Here is a 19,627-nt window from a genome sequence, read left to right as displayed (position 1 = left end):
GCATTTAAACATGATTTGTGCCATCTGAAATAACTCTGATTGCAATATTGCCATTTCACTTACCATGACAAACAAAACTTCTTTGGGTCCCACAGTCACTTTCAATCCACTCTTCTTGTTGATCCATTGCTGCACATGCATCTTCATTCTTTCTTTGTGGTTCTCCTACCTTCCATTTTAAAAAATCCAGTTTTTGATCAGGCCAGGACCAATGCCACGTCCACACTTCGCTAGTCTCCAGTCCTATCCAGGCTCTGGCAATGGTACTTGGAACGATAGTGATTAAATTATCCATATGAGTTGAGTTGTGAACTGTTGCTAAATCAGTGTACATCTCTCTGCAATAGGTCTTTGCTTCAGTGTAGGTCTTGCGCATGGTAATTAGGTGAAAATCTGAAGATCCCAGAGTAAAGGAGCAAAATCCTGTGAAATTACAGGTAGCATGTTACCGCAGGTTGACAATAATAACAACAACAGTCTTGTCTTCACAAATAGCCAACCATATTTATACATTTGCATCATGAATTTACAATTATGATATGAGGAAAACATGCATGTGAGGTTCAAACCTGAGATAAAAAGCAGATGCAGTATCCGAGGCCCTTTTCTCACAATCCATCTGTTTTCAGTCATGATCATGGCCAACAGCAAACCAGAAAGCAAGCTTTAACCAACTAGTAAGTTGTTATAGCAGCTGTGAGCAGCAGCGTGGTTTTAGTAAGAATGCCACTTAGCTTGTTCAGAGACACCTCTTCAGTAGTTACAGACAAAGCAGTGCCTCAAGATTCTTTCTCTCTTGCGCATACTGTAAGGCATGTGGCTCATTGAGATGACATTATATGAAAACAGCTACATTAAACAATGGACTACTTTTCATCTGCATACATGAATGATCTATTGTCTGTCATTATTTGGCAACAGGTTGCATCAAAAATGAAATGTAATTACATTTTATGCTCCGGACTGGATTAAAATCACTGATCAGGTCAGGTTATGTAAAAATGACCATGGATTACCGAACACATATAATTCTAAATATCTCAGTTGGTGGTTCAAGTGTCCATGATCACTGCACTGATCATGTAGTAATCATATGCATTCCATAAATGGGTGTGAATATACACTCACTCACCTGTATATTAATTAGTTGTGTCTATTTATTCAAATGTAAAATTAATCCATCTAAGTAAACAAAAACATTATTGTGATATTGGGGTCTGTTGGATCCCTTTTAATGGAAAATGTTAACTTTTCAGGAGGCTGCGTCTAACTCTAACTACCTCGAGTTTTTTTCATAGAAACCAGTTGTACTGTGCTGACAAAAATAATATTTTAAATAATTTCACCATGTGTAAAGAAAATGTAAATGCTGCTTCGTAGAACTTGTTGGACATGTCTGTAGCCAGGGGTTTAAAAAGTGTTGGAACTAAATAAAAACTCTATTACATGTAAGGCAAGGCAAGTTTATTTGTATAACTCATGTACAACTCATTATTCACCCCGAAAACAAGGAAGTTCAAAGATAAGACACAAACGAATACACAAAAGAACACCGTGTTAAATACTTGAGATGGTGAAATAAAAAAGTTGTGCAATACTGTATTTTCCCCTCCTGTCAAAGGCAAACGCATTCCTTCTAGGTGTGGCTGTTTGCTCAGATTAGGTCTGCTTTGCCAAAATTAGGTACCTGAGAGTTTTCCACGTAGGAATCTTGTGTCAGAGTATTTACATTACACTTGATTTTCCATTACTTCTTCCTGAATGTTTCATGTAGTGGAGTAGTTTTTTTTTTTTTTTTAGGGCCATTTACCTAATTTTAGAACAATATAAGTTATAGCAAACAGTAAATATAATTTTATAATTTCATAATTGTCATGCAGATGTTTAACTATTTCGCAACAGAAATCAGTGTGTCCACATAATACATCTCGATGCGCATATGCTGCAGGAGTGTCATATGACAGCCTGTTATGGGTGGTCCCATGAGACATTTTGGCTCAAGGGATACTGGCACTGAGCCACCATGGCATGGCCTGTAAACAACAACAGCGTCAAGTTGAAGTAAACTGGATCTAAGTATCGGCCTGTTGTCGCTCGGTCTGATTACGAGTACCGTGAAGTTGTTTTCAACAATGCGTCGAAGGTGTGTCTGGTAAGTAATTCCAACCTTCAAACGACCATGAGCTGTTTTGTCATCAACCGCTTCCTCAGACGATCACCCTGAACCGAGCATTACGCTAATCTTAGCCAAGTTAGCTGTAATTGCAGCTAACAGGCTAACGTTAATCTTAGCTAGTAAGTAAGTACGCAGAAACCACTGCGCTATTTGTGCCGATTTATTGATGTTGTTCGATGACCGTCGAGCAAACAAGCGTCGCATTTCTTGAACATTAACGGGGTATGATTATCTCTTAGTTTTACGAAACGCTACAGAATGCAAAATACGCCAGACAGACGCATGCCAAAGCTAATGTTAGCTGTCGCTAGGGGGGCTCGATCATTTCTGGTTTGATGCTAATGTTAGCTAGCTCACGGTAAAGCAAACGCAGGACCATATTGGGCGATATGTTACGCTCCATTGTACTAATTAATGAAAATAATCACGGGCTCTTGCGCTTTTGTTTGCGGTTAACAACGACAGGCTAATGTCGTTATCCACGTAGTAACGTTTATGTCAACGTTACTGCGAATGGTTAGCAACATTGAGTAAACGTCACGTTATTGCGACGCCACAGGAAGCTAACTAACAAACACTGACTAATGTAAGCAATTGTTGATGTAACGTACTTAAAGGTTCCTTCGGGTTGAACACGGATTCTTACACTTGCTAAAAATACGATTACAATTAAAGTCCAAGGCGTTGTTTAGTCGGACCAGCAGTCCAAAAGATACCCAAAGATATTTAATTCTTCAAAACCGAGGAAAACGTCCTCCTCTGTGCCAGAGACTGATGGGCAACTATCCTTGAAATATGGCTTAAATGGTTGATAGATTAACAAAATAGTTGACAAGTAAAACTACCAGTCACGACAAAGGCAGAGGTTATCTACAAGCTCTATCAGAACAATTTATATTGTCCTTTTGTGTCTCCCTCAGATTGATATCCTTCAGACGGGACCTCTTCCTCCACCCTGGGTAGCTTACTAGCCATGTCCTCACATCAACCCAACAGCTCAGCCTCCAACAGCCCCACCAACATCTTGGGTTCTCCTTTCTCAGTCATCAGTCCCTCACTCAACTCCCCAGGGGTCTCACCCTCACTCGGGTTTGGACCCATCAGCAACAGTCAGGTAACTGACTGCTGTAATAGTCTGTGAATTCATGTTATGGTGGGCTTGATTCTTGTATTTACGGGATTAATCTTCTGTAGTTGTAGGGTACTGGTGTATGGGCAAATAGTACAATTTGATAATGCAAAAGGTAGTGTTGTAATTTAATATGACATACAAATAACCAAAGTCATTTGTTTGGCTTGCTTTGTGGGTACAGATCTCTTCTTCAGCACCTATATCAGGGATGCACTCAATCAGCAGCTCTGACGATATCAAGCCTCCCTTTGGCCTGAGGCCTATGCCATCTCACAGCCCTGGAATAATGTTGTCTCAGAAACGCATGTGTGTCATCTGTGGAGACCGCTCTTCTGGTGAGTGAGGGCTCTAAGAGCAGGATCAGCAGGAGTGAAACATCAGCTGTAGATGGTTTTATTTAATTTTTAGTGTGGATAATACCCTACTGTCAGATGTTTTTGCCTGTGTTTCCTCTATTTTTAACTAAATGGATCTCACTCCCCGTTGCTAATAAAACATATAAAATGTTTTGTCAGGCTGTTGCCTTCACTTTGGTGTTTTGCTTGATTTTTTTTTTCCCCCAACAGTGTTTAACTTTACCTTTTTTTTTCTTCTTTTTTTTATTTGTGTAATTTACAGGCAAGCACTATGGAGTGTACAGCTGTGAGGGTTGCAAAGGTTTCTTCAAACGAACTGTGCGCAAAGACCTTAGCTATACCTGCAGAGATAACAAAGAGTGCCTGGTCGACAAACGCCAGCGCAATCGCTGCCAGTACTGCCGCTACCAGAAGTGCCTGGCCATGGGCATGAAGAGGGAAGGTATGCAAGCAGCAGGGTTGCATTTGAAATTAAAGTTCATTTTGAGAGCCTGTTTAGCAACACGTTTTGTCGCGAGTTGTCGTACATGCAACTATACAAAGGTGACATACATTGGAGTTTTCAGCAACATAGAGTTAATACACATTTTTAGAACCATTTAAACATTGGCAGTCAATTCGATTTCTTAGAATGACGAATTATGCTAAAGGTCGGCCACTTAAATTGATTAGGTAATATTGGATTACTACTATTCCTGGCGTAGGTGAGGGTGGATGCTTGATTAGATAAGATAAAGAGTAGAGACGAGTGTATTGGGGCTGGTTTATATAACTAACCCCTCTCCATCTCTTCTCTTCATTTTCTCCTATTCTACCCTTTCTCCATCTTTCAATAGTGATCAAACATGTAAAGTGGATAAAAGAAGATGGAAAAGATGAGGGATGGATGAGTATGACATGAAATCTTAAAGATATTGTATTTTTATGTTACTTATAGAATTAGCCTGTTGTATTAGACATGCAAAATTGTCCCCTGGAAGATTCTTGTGTGAAAACGTACCCCAGAAGTGATGGAGAGCGAGGATTGCTGTGGCGTAGTGCCTTGTGAGGACAGACTGCTCTGTAAAGCGAGCAGCCAGACAGCAGTCATTCTCTGCTGTGCGACTGTATTTTAAATCCGATGGAGTCGATCGGTGTTGAAGCAGCACGAGTCTAGTTAAGGCCGCCACAGGCCACACGGTCAGTTTAAAGTATCGCATGTAAAAGAGACATGTGTTATGAGAGGCGCTGCCTCTTCACTAGGTCTGTGCAGCTCCAGATTTGTGCACATACCGTTTGTACACTGCTTTGCCACCAGTTCAATCGCCATGTCCGTTTGTAATGGCTGCACTTTGGTCAGTGTCTGATCTGCTAGTGAGATGGGTAGATTATAAGTGTTCATCAGGTCTGTTGTTTTTTTTCCTGATTTGATTGAGAGAAGTCAGAATATATTGGATTAGACAACAGTGCCTGTTCTTCCACCTCACTGAGATCACAGTCTCCTTTTGGGTTGCTGTAGACAACATAGAATCTCTCTCTTTTTTTTTTTTTTTTTACTGCCATTTAAGTTTTTAACAAACCTTACCTGCTAGTGTCTGTTGTCCTCATTGAGCGCTGTGCTGTTAAGACAGCACCACTCTGGAGGGATGCTGCCATTTCACGTGGGGTGGGAAAAATAGATTTTTTTAGGTGCGTTGTTATTCTGTCTTTAACAATTTAGTATTCGATTTAGTTTCATTAAAGTAATGCATGTAAGCTAACTGGCATGTTAATAACAAACTCATGCATGTGACTTCAACCTGCCAGTTACTTTACTTCTGCTGATAATGGAAGTAAACTCATCTGTCTTTTGTCATGATGGATATTAATTCTGTTATTGTGAGTGTACTACACAGTAGAACAAGTATGGAAATGAAACATGTTCAAAGATACTTTGAGAAACATTTTAACTCCCTGAATTAGAATGGAATATTGAGGAATGTACCAAAGATTGCCCACACTGCAGTTTAAATTGACAGCAATCCGCTGAATTCAAATCTATTTTTGCCGTTATGATTCTAGTTTTTATCAAGACGGCAGACAATTTGAATTTGACTTTGTTAGTGCAGCAAAAACCCTGCCAACAGATAGGGTATTTTGCATAATATCCCTCTTCAACCCATAAATTCATCACTTTTCATTTGATTCATTCTTCAGTATTTATCATCATCTCATTCCTTGTACCCCCCCCCACCACTGTTTCCTTATGTCTCGTCTGACGCAGCCGTCCAGGAGGAGCGCCAAAGGAACAGAGAGCGTGAAGAGGGGCTGGAGTTCAGCGGCGGAGTGAATGAGGAGATGCCCGTCGAGAAGATTTTAGAGGCAGAAACTGCTGTGGAGCAGAAGACCGAGCTTCACTCTGATGGTGGTTCTGCAGGCAACTCTGTGAGTGGTTCCAACACGGCAATCAATCGATTTCGACAAGTCACTGTGTTTTGCAAAATCATGGTGGCTTTGGGCCTCTTGTCATTAGAATAACCGAATTAAAAACATGCTCTTATGTACAGGCTTACTGTTATTGCTGGAAGTTTTGGACGTACAACTTGTAAAACATGATCTGTTGTTCGGTTTCAGCCCCATGATGCAGTTACCAACATCTGTCTGACTGCGGACAAACAGCTGTTTGCCTTGGTGGAGTGGGCAAAGAGAATCCCTCATTTCTCTGAACTGCCCCTTGATGACCAGGTCATCCTCCTGCGTGCAGGTACAATTGAGCAAAAGAGTGACTCATTTGAAACTGCAGCTTCCAACTCAGCATGGCCATCAGCTCCGCGTTATGTCTTTGCTCGTTCATCAGAGGCAGATTATCAACAATGCCAAGGACACTGGCTTAAATAGTCTGTCTAACATAGTTAGGGATGGTATCGTTAGGATTTTATCGATACTAGTACTCTTACCGGTTTGGTTCCTTTTTGATACTCTTATCAGTTCTTTTTGATTATTTTGTGAAAGAAAAAGACAATAATTTAGAAAATAATCGACATTTCTTTATTAGTATATGTAAACAGTCTTTCTTGAGCAGCAGCAATGTTTAAATAACTCACTATTGTAGACTATACTATTTCTACTACTACGATAATAAATCCACAAATATATAAAATAAACTATTACTTGCTTAAGTAAGGGTTTTATTGCAGCTCCGCCCCTCATGCAGAGACAGAGAGGAGGGTTTTTTTGCCCGGATATCTCCGTAACTTCTAAAGTATCGATGGCAGAACCGCTACCTCCGGACCTTATCGATACTCCGGGTATTTACTACCCTGTCTTATCGGTTCCCGTTTAGAACCGGGTTCCGGGGGGGCTTCCCTAAAGATAGTGCTGTGCAGAAGTTCTTCATGCATTTAATTTGCACATATGAATAACGAAACTCTAAAATGAACCACACAGTGTTAAAAGTAAGAACACAAGGAAATAATGAAATCCTCGTTAAAGCCTGTTTGTTAACCGTTTGCTGCTTTTACATCAAATCTAAGATAGAAAGCAACTCCAAGGCAACTTGAATATTAATACTTGTTGACAGAGTTCAGGTTCCAACCTCAGCATGGAATTTTGCACAACTCAAAGACTTCTCCTTGAACAGCTTTTCATTGTGGGTGTAGTTTCACCTCAAGAACCACTGAAATGTTTTGACTGATATTGTTACTGACCAGTTTACTTGTATCTCATCCGTCAGGGTGGAATGAGCTCCTCATTGCCTCGTTCTCCCATCGCTCCATTGGTTTGAAGGACGGCGCTCTCCTAGCCTCTGAGCTGCAGCGCGACAGTGCACACAACGCAGGAGTTGGAGCAATTTTCGACAGGTGCAACTATCGAGACACAAAACTGCCCCGCATACTCAAAAATATATTGCAACTAAAGCCTTTTGTCTAATTTTTCACAAACGTATCGTGTCTGTGTAATAACTGGTTTTATTTAACACAGGGAGAGCGTACAGAGTGCAGAGGTCGGCGCCATATTCGACAGGTAATCTTCCACTTTTATGATATTTATGTTTGAGTCAACGACATGAGTGTCATTTTCTCATTATGCTCGTTGTATTTTACGCTCTGAAACCTTTTCCAAAATGTCTCATTATTTAGGGTTCTTACCGAGCTCGTAAATAAAATGAGAGATATGCAAATGGACAAAACGGAGCTGGGCTGCCTCCGAGCCATCGTCCTGTTCAACCCAGGTTTCTATGCAATGCTGATATCTAAAAAAAAAAAAAAGAAGCATGTATTGTTAAGCATCTCACACCTGAGTGAATGCACCGTCTATATTTTCTTGCAGATGCTAAGGGGCTGTCCAACACCGGCGAGGTGGAGCTCCTCAGAGAAAAGGTCTATGCATCATTGGAAGCCTACTGCAAACAGAAATACCCAGAGCAGCAGGGAAGGTGAATGTCCTCCACGATCACAAGCTCGGCTTCCACTCTACTGCATCCGTGTGACCGTGTAGAATGCCAACGTCAAACATGATTTGGTTCATCTTGTCGAACTAAATGATGCCCTTTTTCTTAACTCGTTGCAGGTTTGCTAAGCTTCTTCTTCGACTGCCAGCACTGCGATCCATTGGCTTGAAGTGCTTGGAGCATCTCTTCTTTTTCAAGCTGATCGGTGACACACCTATTGACACTTTCCTCATGGAAATGCTTGAAGCTCCCCATCAGTTGTCATAAATAGGAAAGGTGTACTGTGGTTAGGTTGAGATAGCTGAAGTGGGACTGGAGTGGCACTTTAAGTTCTTTGAAGATTTGTCAATTTGTCTCACTGCTGTCTGGGTTACACTATTTTACTGCAACACAGATTTGCTCTTCAGACCAAACCCAAGGCGTGGCACGATCTACAAGCTGGTGCTATATGTTGGAATAACTTCATGAGTAACTATGGTTTAAACAAAACAAAAGTATTTTTAAAAATGTAAACGTATACATATTTCCCTCACAGGAGCTATAATTTGGGTATAACTTTTTATATAAGCCTTTTAGACAAAGTCTAACATCAAGCTTCAGTTGTTTCTCCAACTGAGCTGATCCCCAAAACCTATTTTTTAAAAGGAAGGCAACCTGAATCATGTGTATGCATTAAGGAAGTAGTCTTCTTTTTTCTTTTTTTTTTTAATCATTTTTAAATCAAGCCAGCTCTAAAAGAATATAATTGTACCAAACAGTCACCTTGATCGGTGTCCGAACGCAGCTCTGAGTTTACTTGTATCCATTGCAGAAGATTAAATGCTAACGGTGACCCTGTGATAGACGAGTCAGTGGTCGACGCTGTCCGGTTCGACTCGTCCGTGTTTATTGAGGATCAGCTTTATGTGTCTGGTAATATACAGTTAGTGTTGTTTACTTTTTTGCCATTTTATAAATCGAATCACTTTGTGGTCAACGATTAAACTGCACTGCACACTTGCTATGTACTATTTCTAAAACACTTTTAAAATATTGCCTGGCCTTTAAATAGTCAGGCGTATGCATTTTGGTGCCATTTCAGGAATAATTTGACATAATTGCAGATGCACGCCAAGCCACAAACCTAAGAAAATATGCAAAACTGAAAATCCCTTTGTTAATCTTTGTTAAAAATGTAGCAATATAAAATGTTAACTGCATAAGAGCTTTCTGCCTGTCAGTCATTCAGGGGTTTTACTAAGTAAATTGTGTCTGGTGGAAAGGGAATACTTCATTTTGTAATTTATCTATACAATTCAAAGGTACTGTGCAAAAATGATTGTTCAGGGAAAATGTATATTGACAAATTTGAATTATGATCAGGATATACAAATTCTATAATTCTTAATATGTGCCCTTGTCTTTAGTTATCAGCTAGAATTAAGCAGAACATGTCTTGGGTTGCACTGGATTTGCTGAGACTGTTTCAGCTGATTTTTATTTTTTGTGCTTTTGTTTTGATGCTCAATTGTATTCTCCGCCCCCCCCCCCCCCCCCCTTTGTAGTTAGTTGTGTTGTTCGTCGTTATGTCGCCGCAATTTATTAAAAGCAAACCATAATCACATTTAGATCCATAACACCTGTGGAAGTATAGGAATTGTAAACAAGACCACGTGAGGTCTGTATGACGGCCATGTGTAAACCCCAGATGAGCTATATTGGTAAGCTTGTCAACCTCTATATGCTCTTCAACATAAAGTGACTTGAGGCATGGGTGGTGTGAACTGAAAATAAAGAGGCTTACGTTTTCTTCTGTCTACTTTTTCTTCCCCAACAGTGTTGGATACTTATTTATGCAAAACCATACAATTGAAAGATGTTGTGAAAATAGTCATACAGATGTTTTAATGAGCCTTCTATTGTATTTGTTACACAGCATCTTTTTTTTGTCTTAGTTTTTGACAAAAATCCATGTAATTGAGTCTAAGGTGCTGAATGCGTTTCCATCACAGTGGATCGATTTACCTTGCCACGATATCCACTGAAATATTTGTTGATGTAGCCGAGGCTGCTTCAAATTGCAATAGCACATCAGTAGTTTCAAAAATGAAACTGGGAAAACGGAGCGTGACAAACTGAGTTGGCCAGTAATGCCAGTTGAACTACACATTGATTTGTCCAGGTCTAATTTGAACTGAACAGGCAACGGGATGCAGCTAATGTGCATATCCAATCCGTACTATACTCAGACTTTTAATGACATTCTAAACTAGGATTTTATTTTATGACACACAATCCTACGATTGTTTTATGTATGACTTTTTAATGACTTACTAACCATGAAACTACATAACCATGAAACCATGAAAACCAATGAAAGCTTTCTTTTTTCAACTGACTATGATATGACTTTTAAAGAACTATTACATTTTTAACATGTTATACTATGACGTTTTTCTAAATTCTTTACAATATAAGTCAGTATGACAATACTGACTTTAAAAAAAAATTTGACTTACTATAATATGACTTTTTTACAAAATTTTCAACATAGGGTACTATAATATGGCTTTTTTATAACCTTTTTCGACATATAATACTGTACATTTTTAAGTTTTCGACATACTATGACTTATTTACAATTTTCTTCGACTCTACAATATGACTTTAGGCAGGATTTTTGTGCTTTTTTGATGCTCAGTTATAATTTCCAACCGGTTTTGTGGGTATAGCTGTCTTGTTCATCGTTGTCTTTGCAGTTAATTCAAAGCACACCATCATCACATTTAGATCCATAGCACATGTGGACGTATAGGAATTTTAAACAAGACCAAATGAGGTCTGTCTGATGTCCATGTGCAAACCCCAGATAATCTAGTTTGGTAAGCTTGTCATTGACCGCTTATGTTCCTGAACATGAAGTGAATTGAAGCATGGTTTGTGTGTCCTGCTTTTTCTTCCCCAAACACGTTCGATTTTACACTTATTTTTCCAAAACAACTCATTTTCAAGATATAGTTAAGAAATATCAAAAAATAGGTTTTAATGAGCCTTTTTATTATATTTGATACATGTGTTTTTTCTGTGGGCATAGACACAATAGAAGCCTTGGTTGTAATGCACTTGTGTCAAGTTGTGATGTTATGGCACAGGCAGCTAATGTGTGGCGGGCTAATGTTAAATTAGAAGAAGAAAATGCTGAGTGCAATAAAATCAAAGGCTTCTAAGGGATGCCACAGGACTAAAAGGTGAATGTCATCAATAAGTGTTTCACCACGTTTGTTAACTTTGCAGTCTGAAGTAAAAAGGTTTATACCACAAACCCTACAGCTCTGAGAACCTCCTTTTGTATCAAGCAGAGGTGACACATACAACCATTCATGGCTTGGTTTGCTTAAATTATATTTAGAATACTGCTTTTAGTCTATGACACACTATTCTACACATGGAGCAAAAAACAAACAAACAGAAACATCATAAAGACATTGTCATGACATGTACATCATTTTACAGCATTCCCCCTATTATTTTACACATCTACTCTGTCTTTGACAAAAAACAGTACAATCTGGGAAACACAATGAGCTCTTCCCCCATAACTTCAGTTCTTAGAAGAGTTGCATGCTACACATAGTCTAAGGTGCTAAATCATTTTCAGTTAATTCGTAACAAAACAAAATAAACATACTGCTGGTGTGGTTTTATGTAGCTTTATCGTAATGTTGCCTTAAATTCTTGTTTCTCTCAATGGCCATCTTTCCATCACAGTGTGAATTTGCCAGTGAATAGATTTAGCTAGCCGTGATATATGAACTGAAATGATTATTATAAACACAGCCAAGGCCATTCCAAATTAATAGCACACTGAGTTCATCAACAGTTCGAAAACAGACCTACAAAATCTAAAAGTTAAACTGTGCGTTTCGTCCTGTTCACTACAATACAGATGTACATGTTTTAAAACAGATAATGGTGATATTATATTTGTCCATATCACTTATTATCATGTAACCCCCGATGTTCTTATTCATAGTTAGGGAATGAAGCTCCTCGCCATGTGAATAACAAACTAAGATCTCCAGTGATGCCAGTTGAACTACATGTTCATTTGGCCTGGTCTATTTTTTTACTCCTACATTCCACCTAGATCTCGACGAGAGTGGAACAATGCATTTCTATATTCTACAGTAAGGCAACACGATACAGCTTATGTGCATTACCAATCCTAAATTGTCATAAATACTTTAAAGCTATCTTCATAACATACTATTTGATCCAAAACATAACATGGAAAAAAAGCATTTTTTTTTGCTAGAACAAGTCTAAAAACACTGGTTAAAAATAAATCACAGCTCCTGAATGATGTACACTGCAGTATTATCCTCTCGCCCCTCACAGACTGCACATCTGTAGTAACATTTTCTTGATTATACGTCCCTGAAAAGATCTTAATAAATAAATGTCTCTGAAAGGCACTCTTGAGATGTGCAGCTCATAGTTTCTTAGAAAATAAAACGACTGATCTCTGAAGATTGCTCACTAACGCTGTGCCTGCCTTCCTTAAACTGTTCAGTCAAGTGGTGAGAATAGGCCGCATGATGCCACTTGTCTACATTTGTTTCAGCTAAAAATGTTGAAGAGCATGAAATGAGCGGTATTACCAGCCTCGCACACAATAACTGGACTGTTGACTTTAAAATATGTCTCTGCTAAATTTCTCATCCAGTCAACTAACAGACATTTGACAAAGCTTTTGATGTTCATATAGCTTGAATGTGTCCACTTTGATTAGACATTACAAACTGTGCAACTATTTGATTTGCTGGTTAAACTGTTGAGTGTATTTTTTTCAGATGTCAGCGGTTCATCAGTGTCAAGGATTTCAAACTCCATCGATACCATACTTTTACATCCAGTGCAATTGTTCCTCATTCGAGCACCTTCTTGAGCAAAATGAAAAGAAACATAAAACTACCACAGTAGTAAATAACAGAATAACCCTCCGCACAAAGCCATCTATTCAACAGATAACATGTCTTTCTATTTGTCTCTAAAGCTGCATGGCTGACACTAAAACTAAGCAGCAGAGAGTGTCGTGTCTGAACCACACTTTATGCCCTTTGGATTCAATCAAGGCCACTGAGATTGACAACTGCTCTGATGCCTTCCACCTTCACAAACCCACTTTTTCGCGGGTGTTTGGAAGCAATGTCACGTTCGAAGGACGATTGCGATTTAACCTTATGAGGGAACGTCATCGATGTTTATCCAGCAACAGCAAATTCTGCTCTCTGACCATCAGTTCATGAATAAAACCTTTTAGCCACTCTCTTCAGGAAGCACTTGTGATAAGCCTATGTGAACCAAATGCATGAAGATGAGGTCAACTCATCGAAGCTGTGAGGGAATTTTAGTACCAAAGCCAGAGTGAGTTGCCAGTCTGGGTGTAGGCATTGGAGGGGCAGTGAAAGGGCTTTCGAGACGTCCCGACAGTATGTCCAGCTCACACCTGCATCTCTGAACCGCTGGACAAGCCGAGAGCGTTTGCCTCCTCTGTTGTCAAACCATTCTTCAGTGTCCTCCTCACTGTGCAGCCAGAACAAAAAGTGAATTATTACGGTGTTTTCACAGGCAGGTGATTATACGGATCTGTGCGTGATAATAAATGATGCCACTTGGCCAATAGTTGACACGACTCACGTGATTTTCGGTTGGATCTGGACCGTCTCCTCTCCCGAGGCTGCGTCCGCTGGCTGGGCCCCTGAGTGGCTGACCTTACAATCCTCTCCATGATCTCATCAGCTGTGTCATCTGTGCAGTTCACCGGGTCGTCACTGGCAGAGCACCATGGGGTAACACGCCCTAAAACAGCAAGGTCACAATGAATAAGAAAACAACAGACAGATCGTACAACAGGGCAGGTTTAGCAGAACAAGACGAAGTGTCGACCGCCTTCTAAGCGGTCCTGTGAGGTTAACAAGGCTAACATCAGCATGCTAACATTCTCAAAATAATTCCTAGATGCTGATGTGAATAAGGTATAATGTTATAACAATTGTTGTAACAATTCTTCATTTTTCATGACCTGCTTTACTATGCATTTTTATGACATTTCTGTGTCTCACTATACTGTAGTAGTAGTATGGCTATAACATGTTCATGAGCCTGACCTCTGGTGCTGCTGGCTCTGGTGCGTGTACGGAGGCCTGGCACCGTGGACGTCACACTCTCTCCGCCCTGCAAGCTGCTCTTCAGTATGGCCTTCATGTTCTCATGTTCGGCTGCATCTTCAGCATACTGGATACCCTGAGGCTGAATCTCCTGTGAGTCTGATGGGGCGCCGCCAAATTTACCACTCTGGAGGAGGAGGAGGACAAAGGATTACAATTTCTGACATTTTATGAATAGGAGACGGTGAAACTTAGCTCGTTGTTCTGGCACTTTTAGTATTTTGGAAAAAAAAAAGCTTTAAATATGAAACTTCATACAGTTTATTCTCTGGCACAGCACTTTCCAGCCTAAATTAAAAACAATTAGTCATTTCGAAGAGTTGAAAGTTTCACACAGACGTTAAAAGTGCTGTTTATTCCGTGACACACACGCACAAAACTCCCCATGACTGTTTGTTGCAACAATGCAGACATGCCAGGTTGCAGAGTAGCTTCCCTTTTCAGGTCCAATCATATCTACCAGGAAGTAGCTGCAACTCCTCCAGTGAGATTTTCTTCACACTCCAGCTGACATCATGCGGGCATCTCTTTTGTCTCTTTGTCAACATCGTCAAGCGTCCTCATTCATGTAAGGTTATCCACACACATCCTGTCAGTCTGACTGCTGACTTGTCCATTGTTAATCCACGTAAATACACCCGTTATTGTAAAGTTATGACAGCACAATGTGGTTGAATGTTAGTCACAACAGAAAGTTCACATGCACTTGTTTACACACAAAGCCACCCTCCTACCTCACTATCATTGTCATCCTCACTCTACAGCGAGAAAGGAAATGGAAGAACAAAATGCCAAAAAGGTGTGTTGTAAATACAGTACACTGCTGGTGTCAAGTGAAAACGTTTTATATACCGGTACAAAGTGACAAATATTCAGGAAACAATTTTTAGGTTTTCAGATTGGTAAACACACCACTGATTTATCTAATTGGTTGTTACAAAGGTTGTAGCATTTTCTCAAATCATACAGAAGGCTGTAATCCTTGATTTGGGTTGTAAACGTTCAACATTTTGGGGAAAAAATCTGCCAACTCTAAAGCTAATTAACACGTTATATCTTATTTGTACATAAAACAAGACATTGTGGTTTTACCTGGGCTTATTGATCGTCAGATTTCTATACCTGTGGCAGATCAAGGACATAGCTTTTGTAAGATTGGGGTTAAAGTGACAGTCCAGACTATTTGAAGGAGGGTTGTATGAGGACAGCACTCTTTGATGGAGAAGTGAACTGAAAGTGAAACTTATCGATTCAAAGCCAGCAGACCTCATTGACAAAAACAGTACAGATAAGTTTCACTTACAGTTCACTTCCCCGTTGCGAAATATTCTAGCACACACTTGAACTTATATAGTTTTTATAAGTGAGTCTTTCTTTCAGGTGTCTGAAATACATGTTCCTGCTGCAGCCCTTCGCAGCAGTCCGTTGCTTTGCTTCCATGCTGGTACTCTTCTCTGCTTCTCCAAACTCTGGTGTGCCGACCTACCTAGGCATCTGCTGTAGGTAATACACTGACTGTAGATAAATAACCTCACTTCAAATACTCCGAACTATCCATTTAAGGTGTTGGCCTTGTTATTTCTCTCTCAGGGACATCCAAAGGTTTGAATTTTCACACAGTGATTTAATTAGGGTCCTTTTTGAAGAGAGAGGGGCCCCTGCCAAGGCTCGCTGTGGAGTCTGCTCTGAGTAGCAGACTCCTCGGGGTTGAAGGGATTTTAATCACGCAGGGAGGTGTTTGCTCTGGCCTTTCTTAGTTTGCTGCAGCTACAAAATGAGATACACTAAAAGCAACTCACTGATTGTTGTTACAGTAACCTATACATGTGATTACCAAGGAACTATGCTGACGTAATTGCAAATGTATGCCGTGTCTCTCAGAAACACCACGTTTGAGGCTTTAACCAGATTATGGCTGTAACTAGTGTCCAGGGATTGCTCATATTGTCTCATAGAATTGAGAGAGTACAAACTAAACAAAGACGAGGAGCAGGAAATGGAGAAAGTGTATGTGCGACCCTTGCTCGTGGTGAGGAGCACTTACATCTGTTATCATTTTCCCCCTGGTCTTATTCCTCTCTCGGTGGTTGGCCCTCTTCTGTTTCTGCTGTAGCACGCGCTCTCTTGTTGTGCGATACTCCAGGGCAAATTCACTCAGGATCTTGCTAAAGCGATGAATGCTGACCTCACGTACCGCATATATCGGATGGCCCAGGAACAGCAGAAAGGCATGAAACCTGCAGATGTTTAGAGAAACGTCACATCACCGTACAGAGATCCTTTGGTGGAAACATGCTTCAAGAAGTAACTAAAGTCACCTGTTGAGTATTCTTCGATGTACAATCTTCAGAATAATGATTCTCTCTGCACAATCTTTGAGGAAGTCTGACATCTTTTGTTTCAATGGTGGTTTCATCTCGTGTTTCGCAATGACCTTGAGGTGATCCCATGATGCTTTGCACCTTCGCTCCATCTGGGCCAGATTGTCTTGAAGCTGGTCAAAGTCCACCTGACGAAAGTATCACAGAATTGTTGAGGACTCTCTTCAGTGGATATGGCATTTCACTTACTGCTACTAGTGACAAACTAATATTTTGGACAAATTGCTTGGCGAGTTTTTAAAGAGTAAACAACCTTGGTCAAGCGGGTGATAGCTCCTATTTCAGAGTAGAGATCAGTGCTGTCTGGAAACTTCTCCACCACGATGGAGCAGGCGTGGTGCAGCAGAGACTGCTTATGAACCGTGTCCTTCACCTCCGGTACTTTCTCCAAGTAATTCAGCTCGAAGCCTTTAGCCTAGAGATGCATGCATACACAGCAACACGGTCAGAATGTGGGACGGAAACAACTGTCTGAAATTAAAAATCAAGAGCCCCTAGTCGAGGACCAAATTGCAGTGAATTTCCTTTTTGGCACGGTCATAAAAACGGGGCTCAATGGAGTGCGCCAAGTGCAGATTCATTTGGCTGGTGATTATCAAAAACCACAATCTACTTCAGTCCTGACTGATTGTTCTGCTCACCACAGCGGAGCTAAAAGAAACCCGGGCATATCATGAAAGACGTAATCCCAACAGGATCTCCCTTGTTCTGCTGCCAGTTTTAAATGGCTTACTGCAGAATATAAATGCAGCCACTCTTTACGGGAACTTCTTGTTTTGATATCGATGACTTACGTTTCCCTGTTTTGGCTCTCAGGTCGCATTGACATACTGACAAAACCTCCATCACAAAGTAGAACACAGAAATGCACAAAGCAACACACAATGTCAGAAACACACAACCCCCCCCCCCCTCCCCCCTCTTTTTTCTCCCCCTCCCTGACAGACAGAGCCACGTTCAGCAGAGGCCTTGGCGAGCATTTCTTACTGTAGAAGGACAGTGTCTGGTGCAGACAGTCAGGCAGCACATTCTTCTACACATAGAGAGTCCACTGTTATCCATTCCAAATAAATATGTGTGGGGGAATTTGGGAGGGAGGGGGGGTGGGGAGTGAGTGAAAGACAGAGGGAGAGAAAGTGTAAAGACAGGAAGCTCTGAGCCATAACTGTCTTGAGGGTTACTCACGTTAGTGCCATTGAGGAAGTTGCCAATGGCCAACAATGTGGTCAAGATGTAGCGGAGGGTCTTGTTTTTCTCTAACTGGTCCATCCCTTCCTTGAGGTCCTGCAGAGGCTCTGCCACTTCCTAAAAGAGCATGACAATGTAGTCAAGAACCATGTTATCTTCTCTGTCCCTGATAACAACTTACAGTCAACGGTCTGTCGTTAACAGGCTAACTGTTTCCCTCTGTTCCCAGTCTGTATGCTAAGCTAAGCTAAGCAGCTGCTGGCTGTAGCATCATAACTACTGTACAGACATGACGGTGAACAACTATTCCTTTGATACCAAGTAACAAAAAGATAAATGTTGAAATAAATGAAATGAAATCATGTTTTACTTCTGTGACCCCATAGGGTTTGCTTGTGATTACAATGGACAGGGATGTGTCTGACCTTCTCAATAAGCTCATAGTCCATCTTGAATGCCCAGAGCTGCAGGCGAGCAGACAACTCTGTGATGGAGGAGAGGGTGAGAAGGAACTGTTCAGCACTGCCCAGGGGGACATCAGGGTTGACCAGCTGAGCCTCCTGGATCCTCTGCTTTTCTTCCTCTGTGGGGATCATTGTCAAGATTTTCTAGGAGAGTAAAGAAGAAATCAGAGAAGAGGATGGGAAAGGATCAAGGGTTATAAAACCATTCATCAAGTCAACCTATCAAAAATGCCTAGGTTAAATTATTGCTCTGTTTATATAAGATGTTCCCAATTTGTCCTGCAAACTTGTGTGACATCTGAATTTTCAACCTTGTCTTTGTTGTCTGGCTGAAAAGATCTCCAGAGACAAAAGGTGGGGAGGAATACTCCTTTTTACTGAGAATGAACTCAAGGTGAAGCTCTGGAAACTGCAGGTTATATATATATCCCCAAAGGGATGCAATATTAAACACAATCTGCTGAAAAGTCTACGGTTTTTAAAACGAGCTGAAAATATGCACGTGGAGCTAATCTTTGATCATCGCTGTGATTGATCACGCGAGAACAGCCACAAAGCCAGAAAACCACATATGTCAACATTGCGGGCCATCCCATCCACAGGAGTTAAATCTCTCTGGTTTATGGAAGTGTATTTCGGTGTGCTGCTGAGTAATTATCATTCATGAAAAAACATTTATATTTTGGATTTAAATGGTTTAGCTGATGGACGAGACAGTACTTATATAGCATACAGTACCAATTTAGATACAGGACGTATCTTTAAAGACACTTACCTCAATGCCTTCCTTGTTCAGTGCGTACTCATCAAAGTTGAGAATAGCGGTCTTAATGGTGCGAGGAGGAGGTAAGACAGTCAAGCCAATGTTTATAGCATTGCTGCGCTTTGAGTCCAGGACTATGATTTCTTGTCGTTTGCCATCAACAGCTGCTTTCTGTAAAGAGATACAAATCATCGCTATATTATATCATGTACCTTGTGTAGTGGAATCAGCTCTTAATGGTTTAAGATGCACTACACAAAGTACTACAAAATGGAGATATGACCGAGAGCCCCTTGAAGCCTATTCACCACAACAGAGTTGCTTTAGACTTGTTTTGGGTATTTCACCTGAATGATCCATGGACAGGAGGTGATTAAACTAACATTTTAAGAAGGCTTTCACCCATTTGAAATGTCATCCAGGGTGACAGTAGTTTGGCAAAATGTATCACTCAACTCACAAAATGACCCTTTCTTATATGATACCGGACAGCAAGAAATCCTGAGCCATGGGAGAGAAGACAAACCTCCAAAAGTATACAGTAATACAG

The 19,627-nt window shown here is 40.5% G+C and overlaps 2 protein-coding genes across 7 annotated transcripts in view; one reads left to right on the top strand and one right to left on the bottom strand.

Annotated features, from left to right (window-relative positions):
- Positions 1-2,014: 2,014 nt before the first annotated feature.
- On the top strand, positions 2,015-9,860 carry LOC306781874 (retinoic acid receptor RXR-beta-A-like). Of its 3 annotated transcripts, XM_079274953.1 has the most exons (12): positions 2,015-2,152; positions 3,097-3,290; positions 3,490-3,643; positions 3,927-4,106; positions 4,501-4,554; positions 5,907-6,067; positions 6,257-6,386; positions 7,356-7,482; positions 7,604-7,645; positions 7,762-7,853; positions 7,952-8,057; positions 8,192-9,860. In XM_079274953.1, the coding sequence occupies exons 2-12, from the start codon at positions 3,150-3,152 to the stop codon at positions 8,337-8,339; spliced, it is 1,335 nt and encodes a 444-aa protein (XP_079131079.1). In that variant the 5' UTR covers positions 2,015-2,152; positions 3,097-3,149; the 3' UTR covers positions 8,340-9,860. The 3 variants fall into 3 exon arrangements, with proteins under 3 accessions (XP_079131079.1, XP_079131080.1, XP_079131081.1); XM_079274954.1 differs by lacking the exon at positions 4,501-4,554; XM_079274955.1 differs by lacking the exons at positions 3,927-4,106; positions 4,501-4,554.
- Positions 9,861-11,087: 1,227 nt separating this feature from the next.
- The window catches only part of fhod3b (formin homology 2 domain containing 3b), a 76,679-nt gene continuing 68,139 nt past the window's right edge, over positions 11,088-19,627 (bottom strand). Inside the window, exons 17-26 of one of the 4 annotated variants that reach the window (XM_079275267.1) lie at positions 19,090-19,248; positions 18,276-18,458; positions 17,848-17,967; positions 16,916-17,077; positions 16,600-16,790; positions 16,326-16,518; positions 15,016-15,039; positions 14,222-14,408; positions 13,752-13,913; positions 11,088-13,637 (exon numbers count right to left, since the gene is read on the bottom strand). In XM_079275267.1, coding sequence (XP_079131393.1) covers positions 13,555-13,637; positions 13,752-13,913; positions 14,222-14,408; positions 15,016-15,039; positions 16,326-16,518; positions 16,600-16,790; positions 16,916-17,077; positions 17,848-17,967; positions 18,276-18,458; positions 19,090-19,248 — 1,464 coding nt within the window. In that variant the 3' untranslated portion in view covers positions 11,088-13,554. The remainder of the gene's footprint in view (positions 13,638-13,751; positions 13,914-14,221; positions 14,409-15,015; positions 15,040-16,325; positions 16,519-16,599; positions 16,791-16,915; positions 17,078-17,847; positions 17,968-18,275; positions 18,459-19,089; positions 19,249-19,627) is intronic. The other 3 variants (XM_079275269.1, XM_079275268.1, XM_079275270.1) reach the window with 3 other exon arrangements.

This window comes from Melanostigma gelatinosum (genome assembly GCF_949748355.1).
Source record: "Melanostigma gelatinosum genome assembly, chromosome: 9".
Taxonomy (NCBI): Eukaryota; Metazoa; Chordata; class Actinopteri; order Perciformes; family Zoarcidae; genus Melanostigma; species Melanostigma gelatinosum.
This window is presented reverse-complemented; position numbering and strand designations above follow the sequence as displayed.

What these genes read in the sequence shown, in the direction of transcription:
- LOC306781874 (XM_079274953.1), top strand. Translation starts at nt 3,150, where the DNA reads ATGTCCTCACATCAACCCAACAGCTCAGCCTCCAACAGCCCCACCAAC. An exon ending in CTGTGGAGACCGCTCTTCTG is followed by an intron (nt 3,644 to 3,926) that starts GTGAGTGAGGGC and finishes TGTAATTTACAG; the next exon opens with GCAAGCACTATGGAGTGTAC. An exon ending in AAAAGATGAGGGATGGATGA is followed by an intron (nt 4,555 to 5,906) that starts GTATGACATGAA and finishes CGTCTGACGCAG; the next exon opens with CCGTCCAGGAGGAGCGCCAA.